Source organism: Artemia sp. Qi Xiang Cuo, chromosome 18 (assembly GCF_049724085.1).
Source record: "Artemia sp. Qi Xiang Cuo chromosome 18, ASM4972408v1, whole genome shotgun sequence".
NCBI classification, from domain to species: domain Eukaryota; kingdom Metazoa; phylum Arthropoda; class Branchiopoda; order Anostraca; family Artemiidae; genus Artemia; species Artemia sp. Qi Xiang Cuo.
In genome coordinates this window covers 15,313,303-15,329,452 of record NC_142811.1, presented here as the reverse complement: position 1 = coordinate 15,329,452, position 16,150 = coordinate 15,313,303, and the positions used below count along the sequence as shown (strand labels likewise).

At 34.4% G+C, this 16,150-nt stretch overlaps 1 protein-coding gene across 1 annotated transcript in view; it reads right to left on the bottom strand.

The window, feature by feature from the left end:
- The window catches only part of tim (timeless), a 173,607-nt gene that overhangs the window by 129,886 nt on the left and 27,571 nt on the right, over positions 1 to 16,150 (bottom strand). Inside the window, exon 3 of the mRNA XM_089104130.1 lies at positions 6,025 to 6,168. Within this exon, the coding sequence (XP_088960256.1) occupies positions 6,025 to 6,168 (144 nt within the window). The remainder of the gene's footprint in view (positions 1 to 6,024; positions 6,169 to 16,150) is intronic.

Sequence of the window (16,150 nt, the reverse complement as noted above, 5' to 3'; positions counted from 1 at the left end):
CAGTATTTACTCTCATATAATCGACTATTCCTTTTTCTATTATTATATCCAATCATTTTACAGATGAATTGTTTAAGCTAGAAACATTCTAAACTTTGTATTAATCATAAAGATTTATACTTTGGAAAAAAAATCATAAAGCTCTTTTGCAAGTATTTAAAATTAAATAGTCAATTGGTCATCTTAAAATTATTCTATCTACTTATATTTCAGCTGAATTGTTTATGCTAGAAACTTCAAACTTTTCTACTAGTGATCTTAGAACTGCCAGAGTAATTCTAAACTTTCTATTAATCATACAGCATTATTAGCCTACTTCGAAAAAATCAAAGAGCTCTTTTGCCAGTATTTACATTTATATAATCAACTGTTCATCTTTCTATTATTCTATCTATTCATTTTGCAGCTGAATTATTTAAGCTAAAGTTAAAATTTTATGCTGATAATCTTGGAACACCCAGAAAAATTTTCATCTTTCTATAAATCATAAAGTAGAAAATTATTCTTTTAAAATCATAAAGCTCTTTTGCAAGTATTTAAAATTAAATAATCAATTGTTCATCTTAAAATTATTCAATCTACTTATATTTCAGCTGAATTGTTTATGCCAGAAACTCCAAACTTTTCAGGAAATGATCTTGGAACTGCCAGAGTAATTCTAAACTTAAAATAAATAAATAAATAATACATTGTGCCAACATCGTTCTTTACTTAGGGAGCGCTATTGCGCTGCCTGTGATAAAGTATTATACTTTGATAAAAACCAAAGAGCTCTTTTGCAGGTATTTACATTTATGTAATCAACTGCTCCTCTTTCTATAATTCTATAGAAAGAAGCTTAGCTTTGCTTTCTATAGCTTTTCTTAGCTTAGCTTATGCTTTCTTAGCTTTAGCTTTGCTATAGAAAGAAGCTTGATACCAATAGATGCATCAAAAGAAAAATATAATTCATTTTGCAGCTGAATTATTTGAGCTAGAAACATGAAATTTTTTCTATTCATCATAAAGTATTTTACTTTGGAAGAAAAAGGAAAGAGCTTTTTAGTTAGTTAGCTTAAAGTAAATTTACAAAAACAACTGTTCGTCTTTTTATTATTTTTTCTATTCATTTTGCAGCTGAATTGTTTAAGCTAAACATATTGAAATTTTCTGCTGATAACTATGGAACAGCCAGAGAAATTTTCATCTTTCTATAAATCATAAAGTATTATACTGTGATGAAAATCAAGAACTCTTTTGCAAGTATTTACATTTAAATAATAAACTGTTCGTCTTTCAATTATTCTGTCTATTCTTTTTGCAGCTTAATTGTTTAAGCTAGAAAGTTCATAATTACCTGTTAATGGTCTTGGAACTGGCAGAGTAATTTTCAACCTTTTATAATCATAAAGTTATTTATATACTCTTTATAAATAACTATTATTCTTTATAAATAATAAATTTATAAATAATAAATTTATACATAATAAATACTCTTTATAAATAATAAATTATTCAGAGTATAAAAGTTATTTTTTATACTCTGAAAAAATTATACTTCTGTCATTATTTGCATTTATATAATAAACAGTTCGTCTGTCAATCATTTGATCTATTCATTTTGCAGCTGACTTGCTTAGGCAAGAATTTTTGTTAATAATCTTGGAACTTGTATATATATATATATATATATATATATATATATATATATATATATATATATATATATATATATATATATATATATATATATATATATATATATATATATATATATATATATATATATATATATATATATATATATATATATCCTTACCTTAGATCCGCCTGTGCCTCCAGAGGCACCCAGGGCATCAAAAAGGAGCCGCCAATCTTCCCGCCGGTTTGCTGCTGCAAGTATGTCCTTCCACTGACGTTGGATTGATGTGTGCAGGTTACGGAGATCTGTCAGGTACTTTCGAGGCAGGGTGTTTCTGGGTCTGCCCCTGCGGCGGGGACCCAGTGGCTGCCAATGCAGCGCTGCATTTGGTTGTCGGAGATTGTCCATACGTAGTACGTGGCCAAGGTATCTCCATCGGCGGACTCTTATAATATGTGTCACAAGAGGCTGGTCAGTCTTGTCACGGATGGATTGGTTTGTTATTCTCTGCTGCCAACGGATGTTGAGAATTCTTCTGAGACATGTGTTTTCGAAAGCAAGTATTCTTAGCTCTTGTTCCTGGTTCAGGTGCCAGGTTTCGGCAGCGTAAAGCAGCACTGGCATAACATTGCTATTGAAGAGGCGTAACTTTAGCCGTATAGAGAAGCTTTGGGACCGCCACACTTTCCGTAATCTATTGAAGGCCCCATTAGCTAGGCCGATTCTTGTGAGCACTTCTTTTGTGGTCGATCCGGTACTTTCTATTATGCTTCCCAAGTATTTGAAATGGACAACTTGCTCTATGTGTTGGTCTCCGCAAGTGATGCTCAGGGGTGAATCTGTGGTAGCCATGCATTTTGTTTTCTCATTATTTATTTTTAGGCCGACATGGCCGCCTCTCTCCCTCACTTTGTCAAGGAGTTCTTGGAGTCTTTGCTTGCATGATTCTAGGACAGCGATGTCGTCAGCGAAGTCTACATCACTGAGGCTTGTTTCTGGATTTAGCTGGATTCAGTCTGTGCTTGTACTTTGCAGTATGTAATCAATGACAATTACGAAAAGTAGTGGTGACAAGACGCAACCTTGCTTAACTCCTGACATAATGTAGAAGAAACGAGTTTGACCATCTGGTGTCTTTACACAGCACTCGCTATCTTCATAAAACGCAAAAATCAGTGAAACTATCTTTTCAGGGATTCTGTAATGCAGTAGGATCTTCCACAGGCTTTGGCGGTCTACTGAGTCAAATGCCTTCTCAAAATCAATGAATATCATATAGATTTTGGAGCACCATTCTCTGCTTTCTTCCGTCAGTAGCCGTAGGGTGAATATCGAGTCTGCACATGAACGGTTCGTTCTGAATCCAAGATACTCGTCGCGAAGGTATCTGTTGAGCTGCGAGCTGATTCTCTGCAGTAAAATGTGCGTCAGCAATTTGCTAGGTATGGAAAGAATGCAAATTCCTCGCCAGTTGACTGGGAAGGACGTATCGCCTTTCTTAAAGATCCTCACAAGCGTGCTGCGTTTCCAATCCGAAGGTACTTTGGCGGTCGTCCAGATTACTGCGAACAACGCTGTCCAGAACTTGATGCAGGTCATAACAGTCGCTTTGATCATTTCGACGGATCTTCTGTTGTTGCAAGGCAACTACTCTGTTTTCCGCTTCTGCGCTGCAGCTATAAGTTCACTGAAAGACGGTAGATACGTAATGATGTCTAGAGAAACAGTGTTTTTGCTGGAATCTCCGTGGGAACCCCTATTGGGGTTCTATTCCGCAGCTGATCGAAATAACTGGCTCTAACTTCGTTTATTTCAATCTGATGTGTTTTCAGGATGCCCGCGGTATCTGTTACTGATCCATGTTGAATAAAGGATTTCTTTCCAGTAATCTCATTAGTGATTTTATAGACGGTTCTTGAATCACCTCTCTCCACCACCTCGTCTGCCTGCGCTGCTTTTCGCTCATGTAGGTTTCTCCTGTCTTTTCTGGCACTCTTCTTTATCTCTTTATCCTCGCCTCTGTATTCATCGTTTCTGAGGATCTGTTGGTCGGGGGTTTGTCTTTGGATAAGTGATGCTTTTACTTTTTTTCTTGTCTCAATGAGTTCCCAAGTTTGGTCAGATAGCCACTGGTCTTTTGGGCTCTTACAGTACCCAATGGTGGCTTTCGCGGCATTGTGAAAGCACAACTTTATGCTTTCCCAGTATTGATTGCTATCAGCATCATCTAGTAAAGACAAGGCTTCAAATCTATTCCGCATCTCTAGTTTAAAAGATTGGTTGAATTCTCTCAACCTCAGTTTATCCCAGTCAAAGGCTGGGTTTAAGGGAGCCTTATTTACTTTTCTATTTCTTTTCAATTTGAGGCGGATTTTTGCTGCCATCAGATGATGATCTGAGCCAACGTCAGCTCCTCTGTATCCCCTTATATTAAGTAGGCTTGATCTCCACATCCTGCTCCAAAGACAATGGTCAATCTGATTTCGGGTATGGCCATCGGGAGATATCCAAGAATATTTGTGTACATCCCGATGAGAAAATAGGGTACCTCCGATTACTAGGTCGTTAAGGAGCGCGAAGTCGATAAGTAGTTCTCCGTTTTTGTTTCGCTGGCCCAGGCCATGCTCTCCAAGAACCTCAGGGGAAAACGATCGATCGTTTCCTACTTTCGCGTTAAAGTCTCCTAGAAAACATGCCATGTCATGCCGTGGTATGTCGTTTGCCACGGAGTTGAGAGCTCTGTAAAATTCGTCTTTTGCTTCGTCGGTGGCATCATTGGTGTGCGTGTTGCATACTATTACTGACAGGTTCGCATGCGCACCGATGAAGTGGGTTTTTAGGATTCTAGGTGACACCGGTGTCCAATGTAGTAGAGCTTGGGAAGTCTGTTTTGTCATCATTAGTGCTACTCCGTATTCACGCTTTTGCTGCGATCCACTGTATATAATCGTCACATCTCCATCCAGTTTATTGGATCCAGATCCTAGCCATCGAACTTCTGACACAGCCAGAAGGTCAAGATGGTAATCTTTCAGTGCTCTTAGCACTTGTTCAGTATTGGATTCTTAAGACATTTTGCAGACATTCCAGAAACCAAATTTGAGGTATTGTTTTGCATTCATAAATCTTGTCCGTGGGCATGCAGAGGTCGTCATCAAAACGGGGTTCGAAAATCCGAGGCTCAAACTTGATGTTTCGGTTGCAGTTAGGATTTCCCCCGAGGGCAGGCCCTTGAGGTCGCGGGTGTGGGTCGCAAGCCCACAGCCCAACCCTCCCTCTTTATCCTGGCTTGGGACAGGCTGCATACGCAGGACAGGCTGCATATATATATATATATATATATATATATATATATATATATATATATATATATATCTATATATATATATATATATATATATATATATATATATATATATATATATATATATATATATATATATATATATATATATATATATATATAGATATATATATATAGATAGATAGATAGATAGATATATATATATATATATATATATATATATATATATATATATATATATATATATATATATATATATATATATATATATATATATATATATATATATATATATATATATATATATATATATATATATATATATATATATATATATATATATATATATATATAAAAGAAAAACAAGTTTGCTAGTAGTATATTTATAAAATCAACTATTCCTCTTCCTATTCATTTTGCAGCTGAATTGTTAAACATAAACATGTTTATGTTTATGTAAATTGTAAATTGTAACATGTAATTTGTAATTGTAATTACAATTTACAATACAATTTACAATTGTAATTGTAAATTGTAAACATGTAAATTGTTAAACATAAACATAAACATTAAACATGAATTGTTAAACATTTTGCAGCTGAAACTTAAAATTTTCTGCTAATAATCTTAGAACTGACAGAGTAATTCAGAATTTCTTATTCATCTTATAATTTTATAATTTGTAAAAAAAAAAAAGTCAGCTAAGACCTCTCTTTCGAACAGATATTTATAAAATCAGCCTTTTGTGTTTTCGTTCTTATTATCATTTATTTTGCAGGTGAACAGTTCAAGTTGGAAACTTGAAATTTTCTGCAAATAATCTTAGATTAGTTATAGTTTCTTTTAAACATAATTCAGAAAAACAGCAATCTTGAAAATATGTTCATTTGTTTCAATATTCGAGGCCCCAACCCGTTATTTGCTTACTCAGAGACGGCCCAGTGATCCAAGGGTCATATAAAAGGGCTGAAGGCAAAGTAAATGAACGAGAGGAAGGAAAACGGTGAAGCCAGACGAACCTGCTGATGCAGCGAAGCCGCCTATATGTGTAAATGAGTTTTATCTGAGCTATATAAATTATATATTAATTTAAAATAACCTGCGGTGAAGTATTAGACTCATCGTCGGAAGTAGCGCTTGAAGTGTCTTCTGCCGTCCAAGCTGACAACATCTTTTGAAGGTTATCCACATGCTGGTCTTTGTAAAGAAGTGCTATCACCTGCACTAGTGTCACTGACCATTCCTATAACAGAAGAAAACTAATTAAATTTATTCTGGCCTGTGTATCTTCACAAAGCGAAATTTTGCACTTAGCTCGACAAAAATCAATTTTGCCATTAAAAATGATTCAGTCAGAGATAGTAATAATACGCACATATGCTGGTTACATATATTTCGTGGCGTTCAATTGCAACTGAACCCTAGTAGTACTGTGCAAAACGCCAACACTATTATTCGGGAAAAAGGCTGTCAAAAGGAAATTGCTTCGATTTAAAGACAAAAAATAAAACTAATTTTTATAATTTTCAGGTATTTTTCTAGCTTAAGTAAAATGATTAGAATTATTGCTCAGATACCAAAAATATTTTCAGTCTGTAACTTCAGCAATTCTGAACTGAAAACAAATACAATATTTACTTATTTTTTCAATTTTTACGTCAGGTTAATCATTACGTCAATATGGTTATTAGTACACAATCGGTGTTAGATATTATCACTTATTACTTCATATTTGGTTATTAGTAGATGAAAAGCCATCAAAAATACAGTTTTTTTTTTGTATAAAGTGATTCTATTTTTTTTATTTTTAAATTAAAAAGAAACTAGAATATTTAATTTCCGTTTTAATGAGCCCTTTCGCAAACTTCTAGAACCAAGGAGTCGATATGATCACCCCTGGAAAAAAAAATAAATAAACACGCATCCGTGATCTTTCTTCTGGCAAAAAATACCAAATTCCACATTTTTGCAGATAGGAGCTTGAAACATCTAAAATAAGATTCTCTAATACACTGAATCTGATGGAGTGATTTTCATTAAGATTCTATGACTTTTAATGGGTGGTTCCTCCTGATTTCAAAAATAAGGCAAATTTTCTCAGGCTCGTAACTTTTTAAGGGTAAAACTAAACTAGATGAAACTTAAATATTTAAAATCGGCATAAAAATCAAATTCTTTTGATGTATCTATTGGTATCAAAATTCACTTTTATAGAGTTTTGGTAACTATTGAGACGAGTCGCTCTTACAGTTCGTTATCACGAACTGTCTGAAACTTCAAACAATCAAGTAGCTAACTAGGTCCGATGTATACAATGACTTGTTATTCCAATGATCGTCTTTTAAAGTACTTACTATATAGTTCGTCACCACGAACTGTTTGAGAATGAACTAAAAACTAAAATAAATAAAAAATAATTTTTTTCGTCACGTCGATCATTACGTCATATACGGTTATTAGTACACAATCGGTGTTAGATATTATCACTTATTACGTCATATATGGTTATTAGTAGATGAAAAGACATCAAAAATGCAGTTTTTTGTATTAAGTGATTTTTTTATTCTTTTTTTATGAGGCACCAAATCTTTAAATTTCCGTTTGAATGGGCCCTCTTGCCAACCTCTAGGATCAGGAAGTCGATAATATCACGCCTGTGAAAAAAAAACACGTATTTGTGATCTTTCTTCTGGTAAAAAATACAAAATTCCACATTTTTGCAGATAGGAGCTTGAAACATCTAAAATAAGGTTCTCTAATATGCTGAATCTGATGGAGTGATTTTCATTGATTCTATGACTTTTAGGGGGTGTTTTCCCCTTTTTTCAAAAATAAGGCAAATTTTCTCAGGCTCGTAACTTTTGAAGAGTAGCATGAAATTTGATGAAACTTATATATTTAAGATCAGCATGAAAATTCGATTCTTTTGATGTATCTATTGGTATCAAAATATCCTTTTTAAATTTTCGGTCACTATTATGATGAGTCACTCTTACTAGACAGTTTGTTACCACGAACTATTTGATTCATTAATCAGATGTTTTAATATATCCTATATGGTCTAGTAGTTGGATAGCTGACTCTTGCCCAGTTGGCTCAAGTTGGATTCCCTTTATTAATATGATATAATGATTCCTTTTATTACTTCAGTTACTATGGGCTACAGTTTGTTCCTTAATGTGAACAAAAATAAAATAAATTTTTTGTCAAAAGATAAACGTGTATAAATATCGCATTCACTTATTATCTCATATGTGGTTATACGAGAAAAATCAAGCCCTTTGTATCTTTTCAAAATATTGAAATTTGTTCTTTATTATAAGGTGGTTCAAATCCAGCCGTGGACGTTTTCTTTTAATTTGTAATTCAGCTATCAATAAAATCATATCATTCCTATATCATTAACTATAAATAAGTTGCGTATCTAATATACAGCTCTATACAGCCATTATACAGCTCTCTATGAACTCCCAGTGCCCAGCTAGCTGAGGAGGAAAACAAACGGGAAGAAAAAACGAAGCCGTATGCGGAGAATATCGTGGTTACAGGCAATTTTCTTGATTTTCAAGCCAATATATTTTCCTTCTTATTCAAGCCGATGGACGGTAAGTTAACTATTTAGAGGTTTTGGACAAGGCGGTTCTAATAGTGTACTCCTTGGTTTGATCTAAACTATTTTGAGGAGTTATGGGTTACTTTAGTTTTTACATGGGGCTTGATCGTCTCTTACTAGGTTGCTAGCTACCGCTGCAACCCGGACTAAGTCCAATATATGAGATCCAATACATCCAATAAGATCTAATATATTGGTGTTCTAATGATCGTCTTTTAATATAAACTATTGTGTTTTTTACTATGGGTAGTGATCATCTCTTACTAGGTTTCAAGCTACCGCTGCAAACCAAATCCACCAATCAACCAAACTGAAGTACTACCAATATATCTTTTATAAAAAAAAATTTGCGTGTGTTTGCTCATCATGCATATAGTTATTTATTCAAATACTTTAATTACTATTAGCTATAATTCGTCCTTAAATATAATAAGAGGTGAGGTAGACATGTAATAAAGGAAAGGATATGATGAATAGTGAAATAGTGAAAAATAAGAGGACAATTAACCCGGGAGTCTTGGAGTAAAAAACAAGAAAGAAATGTGGTTGTTTTTTTTTCTTTTATTTTCAGGAGTACGGAAAAAAACATCATTGCCCAAAACCCCACATAATAAAGTAATAGTCCTCTATCTCGAGCAACAAAGAAAATCACTTTTATCTGGGAAGCAGTGATGTGTCTCCTTTTTTTCTTCTTGTTTTTTTACTGCTAGTGAGGCACTGAAACATCCTTTAGAGATACTGTGTAAGAGACGACCTTGTTGAAATTATAAAGAAAAAAAAACAATGTTTTAGTAAGAGACAAACTTCAAATAATTAATAGCTACTAAAGTCTAATTTGTGCAATGGTTAGTTCTTTACCAGGTTTCAGCCATATTTAGAGCCATGATACAGATGAAACTTGCATAGTCCCTATTTATGGTTAATAATTACTATGGGGTTGAGTTCGTTCTTTACTATAACAAAAAGGAAAAAGCCTAAGGATTTTTCTTCTTTGTGTAACGGGATCAAAATTCGAAACCTCAAAATTTTCCAATTAAGAGTACTCAAGTAAAATAAAATCACCCAAAATATGAACCAAAAAATTCAAGTAACCTACAGATCGAGTAAGGCTCAAGTGTTCTATTTAAAAAGTAGCGAAACAAATGTATCTTATTCAAACATACATTGTAAGAATCTTTCCCACAGAAAATGTAATAGCAATAAATAAATCCGCCTCCGTGTCGCCAAAATATGCAATAAATATCAGTGTGACCAAATCTTACATGACAGGCGACAAACAATGAAATTTAAATCTTAAGAGCTTGAATTCCCAAACTGTCAAGAGAAGGTAGAATTTACCATACAAAAAAATAGTCACTCGAGATACAAAGTATTTTCGTGTAATCTAATTGCATTGTTCTGAAAACTATGTTTAGGACTATGTATTCCAATGCAACTAAGTTATATTGTTCCTTAACAAATTTCACAGTGATAAATTTTAAGCCATCTGGAATCTAGTGACATATCGTTAGCAAAAAAATTACAAAGTAAAACTTTGTTTTGTCGAGAAAAATTCCTAAGTGAAGTCTTGAAGTTATAAATCGTATCAAAATTCAAGTAGCCAATTGGTGTATCCCTGTCCAATAGAGATATAGGAAATACTGTCTGAACCAATAGGGCCAGTGTAATATACTTTTTAGCAACGCCTGAACATAACCTCTGGCAAAATCGGAGGGTATAGTTACTTAGAACTTAGCAATTTTGCGCCAGTCGCGAGGAGTCTATCAACAGTCCATTATGAGTTTAGAGTGAGCTTTTGAGAACAATTAATGTAAGTGATCTAACTGTTGCATTGTATATGCCCCTGTCTATAGCATTGTCTTGTGTACATGACTGTGAAGTGTTATACCTATGTTATTGATATTCCTGAAACAGTTTTGTACCGCTAATGTGAGTAGAAAAATAAATACATTACTTTCTTAATTTTATCTCTTTATGTTAGTATTTCTCAAGATAATTAGTCCTTGTGGCTCCAACCACTCTCAAGCGAACCTGAATCCTTTCAATCTGATTTCGACTCAGTATGGCCATTAGCATATGCTCCCCGTTTGAACCGCTGATTTAATCCCCCGCTACACGAAGCTCCCCCGCAAACCATGCTATAAATTATAGGAAAACAAATAAATAACCCCCCCCCCATTAGAATACGCTAAAGAAATAATTAGAAAAAAAAACCATTAGAATTGGCGCGGCGCTGTTTAAAGGAGCAAAACACAAGGACAAAAATTTTTCCACTTACAAACAAAAAAGAATATTGAGAAATACTACGCATAGATAAAGTGCAATATTTTGTTAGGCCTAAGTCCCCTTAAGATAGTAACAAAAAAAGGTAAACTCACTAAGAAAAAATGTATATAGAATCCCCTCATAAAATAACAGAAATTTGGAAGTGTCAAATTTTAGTTATATATAAAAAAAACAGTACCGAATTTTAATTATTCTTGAAAAAAACTAGCTAATGTGTTATTAGATCCAAACGAACAATTGCTAAAACAAAAACTTATTGCCGAAACAGTGGAAATTTCAAAATCTTTTCCTCATATAATGGAGACTCAGACGTAGATGAATTTAGTATCCAACTAAACCAATTCGTAGAAGTAACTAAAACAGATTTAAAACCACTAGTAGGCATGTTATTAATGAGACTAAAAGGGCAAGCATTAACATTCTTAAAACAAATAGAGAACACCATAGGGTAAGATAACAATCTTCTAATAAACTCAATAGAAAAATTGCTAGAAGCGTTCCGAGAAAGATTTGTTGAAACCAGTTCAACACACAAATTAAAGCACGGAACTGTATGTTTCGACGAAACCCAAAATGTTAGGGAATACCTACACAAAGTAATGGTATCAATAGAGGTTAAATATGGAAAAGAATCTGGTCCTTTATATGATAAAATTGTACGAAATGCTTTCTTGCAAGGATTAAGCCCCAAACTGTACCGAATGTTAATATAAAAAAATATTCAAACATTAGAGCTGGCAGTTCAGGAAGTAGAGAGAATGGTCAAAATTGACACGATTGCTGGCAAATCAGAATAAGTCAAGAATAAATAACGTAGGAGAATCAACTCCGGGACAATTATGAGGAATTTCACCCGCAATTTTCTCGAGAGATAATTCACCAAAACCGAACCAAAATAGATCCTCAACCCCTACCAGGCAAAGAATGGTACGTTTCGTACCCACGAATACGGCAAACTACGTAAATAACCCCCCAATTATATGCTACGCAGGTAATAAACATGGATATATTGCCAGGGAATGCACTACTAAAAATAACTATAAACAAGTAACCCCCAATTTTAATAACCGTTTGATCAGGAGAACAAACTTAAATGCCAATGGGTCAGGAAGTTATAGAAGTAACCCCCACGCCTCCCATTGTTCCGCAACCCCTACCAACAAGGATTGGAATACACAAAGCCTTCCCCCAACCAACAAAATAATTATCGGTTCCCCAATCCAGATACGCGACAAAATATGCACCCATTCAATTCACGGACAGTGTATCCTACTAGATTTAGCAGGAATACAAATGATGACAGAAGATATTTTTTCCCGACGGGTAGAAATTTTTCGTCAATACAAAATGAACAAATGCCGCGAGCCGACGGCACAAGAAATTCCAACCCACGCAATAATACATGGCAACCAAGACAATCAAATTTCAATCAACTTACTAGGAAAATTCCCACCGAGCCCCAATGTCAAACACCAACCTATCAAATAAATGAACAGGGAAACGAATCAGGCCCCCAAGAAAATTAACCGGGACCCTGGAGGCCAGTATTTTTTATAGGTCCCTTTCAGTAGTTGTACCTTCTTTAAGTGATAATAATGATATATTACCTATATTAAATGATTTTGGTATTGCAAATATTTACTTCAAAGCGCTAATAGATTCAGGTGCATCGGTTAACATAATAAACTCGAATGTATTTAATAGATTACCAGAATATATTAAGCGACGGAAAATTTTTAATATTCCTAGTTTAACTAGCGTCACAGGGCATAGGCTGGAAGCAATAGGCTCCATACGCCTAGATGTGACAAAAGATAATAGAATCTATCCTACCAACTTCATAATATACAAGAATTTTCCATATGAGGCTATAATCGGTGCTGATTTTTTTTAAATGTAATAAAATGTCATTATATATAGCGAATCACAGACTCATGTATCCATCCAATTCCATTGTCCGACGCGTGGAGAAAGGGAGGGCAACAGTGAATAGAATAAAGTCTTTTGTACCCCATATCTCGTCCTGCAAGAGAAGCTTAAGTAATAAATGGATTGAGTCAATAAAAACAAAAATAGGGAAAATGCAGGAGTATAGGCAGACAGAAATAAAGAAAATAACAGAATTATGGAACGAGATAATAAATCTCAATGCTGTCCCCTTAAAGCCAACCCCACAAGCGGAAGATTTGACGCAACCAAGCGCCAATCTTAATTTAATAGAAAATGACTCGGAAGAAAAATATTAAGGATTCGCGGTGCGTAAAACAAAGATCCCCCCAAAAACAATGCAAAGAGTTCAAATCTCCAAAATGGTCAACCCTGTAAACGACAACTCTGAAATTTGGTTTGCATCCCCGTGTGGAGAAATCCCCTAAAATCTATTTTGTGAAGATCAGATCATTTTATATGAGGAAGGAAAAGGTTTTATTTGGTTAACTAATACACATGAAAATGATACGATTACATTAAAAAAGGGAACGTGCCTCGTTGAAATACAAGTGATTTCCGAGTGCGAGCTGAACGGATGGAAAAACTCCAAGAAAAGCTTAGTTAATAGCATTGGTGTCAGTAATCCAAGGAATAGGTACCCACTAACAAGACCCCAATTTTTTGAAAAATTTAAATTAGATCATATCCAAGATACGGATTAAGAGAAAAATTATGTGAATTGCTCTGGAATTTTAGAGATATATTTTCCACATGTGAAGAGGACATTGGATTGATACCGTTCTATGAACAATCTATCCAAACTACAGGGTTGCCCGTAGCTAAACAACCCTATCGCATCCCTCATCCCTACAAAAATTGGTTAAAAAATAAAATCCGCGAATTAGAAAGAAACAATATTATACGCCCAAGCCTAAGCCTGTATTCGGCCCCTGTTATACTAGTACCAAAAAAAACAAGGATCTTAGGCTTGTAGTAGACTATAAAGCCTTAAACAAACAGGTAGTTAGCGACAAGTTTCCCCTGCCCCAAATCGATGAAATCCTAGACTCCATCTCAACCAAAAATAAATTTTTTATATCTCTTGACCTCAAACAAGGTTATCATCAAGTTAACATAGCAGACAATGACGTTTATAAAACAGCGTTTTCGACAACGGAGTTTGGCTCTTATGAATATTTAAAAGTACCCTTCGGACTTAAAACTAGTTCAAGTGCACTATGTAGACCTTTATTACATTTATTATGTGGTGTAGACAATATTATTCATTTTTTGGATGATGTGATCTGTGTAGGAGAAACCCCGGAGGATCATTTAAACACATTAGCCAAAGTTTTTAAAACGTTCAGAGCGGGTAATCTAAAATGTAGACCTGAAAAAGTAAATTTACTTCAATCCGAAATAAAATTCTTAGGAGTGATAGTGACCCAAGGTCAAATATCACCGGACCCTGAGAAGATAAAATGTGTAGAAAAACTCAAACCACCAAAAACTATAAAACAATTGAGAGCCATTATTGGTTTAACAAGCTATTTTAGAAAATTCATACGCAACTATGCCCAAATTGCAAAACCCTTAACGGACCTAACTAAAGGGACCCCCCAAAATATTACCTGGTCGCAAGAAGCTCAAACTTCCTTAGACACTCTCAAGAAAGCACTTACTTCTGAACCAGTATTGTCGCTACCATATTTTGAAAAAGGACAATTTGCAGTCACCACTGACGCCTCAGCTCTGGGCATCGGTTCAATCCTCTCCCAATTAATCCCCGTAGAAAACTACCCCGACCCCTACAAAAACCCCTCAGTAAATACAGAAAGTCATATGCTATTCAAGTAGAACTCTATCGAAAGGGGAAAGCAGTTATTCTGCAACGCAATTGGAGCTACTATCTATAATTTACCATTTAGACAAATTTAGACATTATTTAGTGGGCCAAAAATTCAAGCTGCGTTTGGACCATAAAAGCTTGCAGTACCTAAGCACATTCAAAAATCCAACTGGAATCTTAGCTAGATGGATAATGAAAATCCAAGATCTGGATTACGAATTTGAACATTTGACCGGTAAACAAAATGGACCCTGTGATTACTTCAGTAGAAACCCCGAAAATAACCCCTCAGATAACGAAAATAAAGAAATAAATGCCATTAATCCCAGTAAACAAAAACAAAAGAAGAATAAGCCAAAAATTCAAATAGAAGAAAACCAGATTAATGATTGCCCCTTATCACTGGCAAACATTAAAAGAAATCAAATTAAGGATGAAATGTGTTCGACTCTCATTAATTATTTTGTGAAACTTGATAACCTACCCCATAAGTTCAAAGCCCTAAAAAGCGAAATTGATAATTTTTATTACGATTTAGACGAAGAAATCCTTTGCAGGATAGTAACAGGCGATACACATAGATACCAAACCTTGATAATACCTGTATTACCCCAAAACCTAATAATACCTGCCATTGAATATTTTCATTCAGATACAGACGGACACCTGGGAGTCACGAAAACCTATCATAGATTAAAGCAATATTTCTTTGTTCCTTCAGCATTAACCAAACTCAAATACTTCATAAACAATTGCAAATCATGTAATTTAAGAAAGAATCCCCAAACTTATCCCCATCCCCCAATGGGGAGAGTGCCAGTAGCGAGGTTCCCTTTCGACATTATTTCTTTTGATTTTTATGCATCCAGCAGAGGCTTACTTGTTTCCAATAGAGGACGTACTTGCATTCTTTCAGTTATAGATCACTTTTTCGTGTTCACTTTTGCTAAAGCATTGAAAATCAAGGCGCATACGCTACGAGTAAAGCGTTAGCAATAATATTTTTAAAATTTGGCGTCTCTAACAAAGTTATTAGCGATAATGGAAGCAATTTTGTTTCAAAAGTAATAAAAGATTTAATTAGTTTTCTTAACATAGAGAAATTGGTGACATTACCCTATCATCCGCAAGCTAATAGGAAAATCGAAAACAGGCACAAAATATTTTCTAACGTCTTGAGCATGCATACAAAAGAAAACCGAAACGATTGGGATCAATATCTACCTTACTTAACCAATGTAATTAATACTGCTTATTCAGAAACAACTAAAGAAAGTCCATTTTTTCTTTTATTCGGACGTGCTTTCAAAATATCCTATCAGGAAGTTATAGAGTCCAGACAATATTACAATAATACAGAGGACTACAAGCAAGATTTTATAAATAGGATGAGGAAAACCTATAAGATTGTTAGACAAGAATTAGAAAAATGCAAAATAAGCCAAGAGCTGAGAAACGAATCCAAAGTCAAAGGGAACATAAATTTTAAGGTAGGAGATTGTGTTTACCTAAAGAATGAGGCAAAGGCGGAAGGCAAAAAACTTTCCA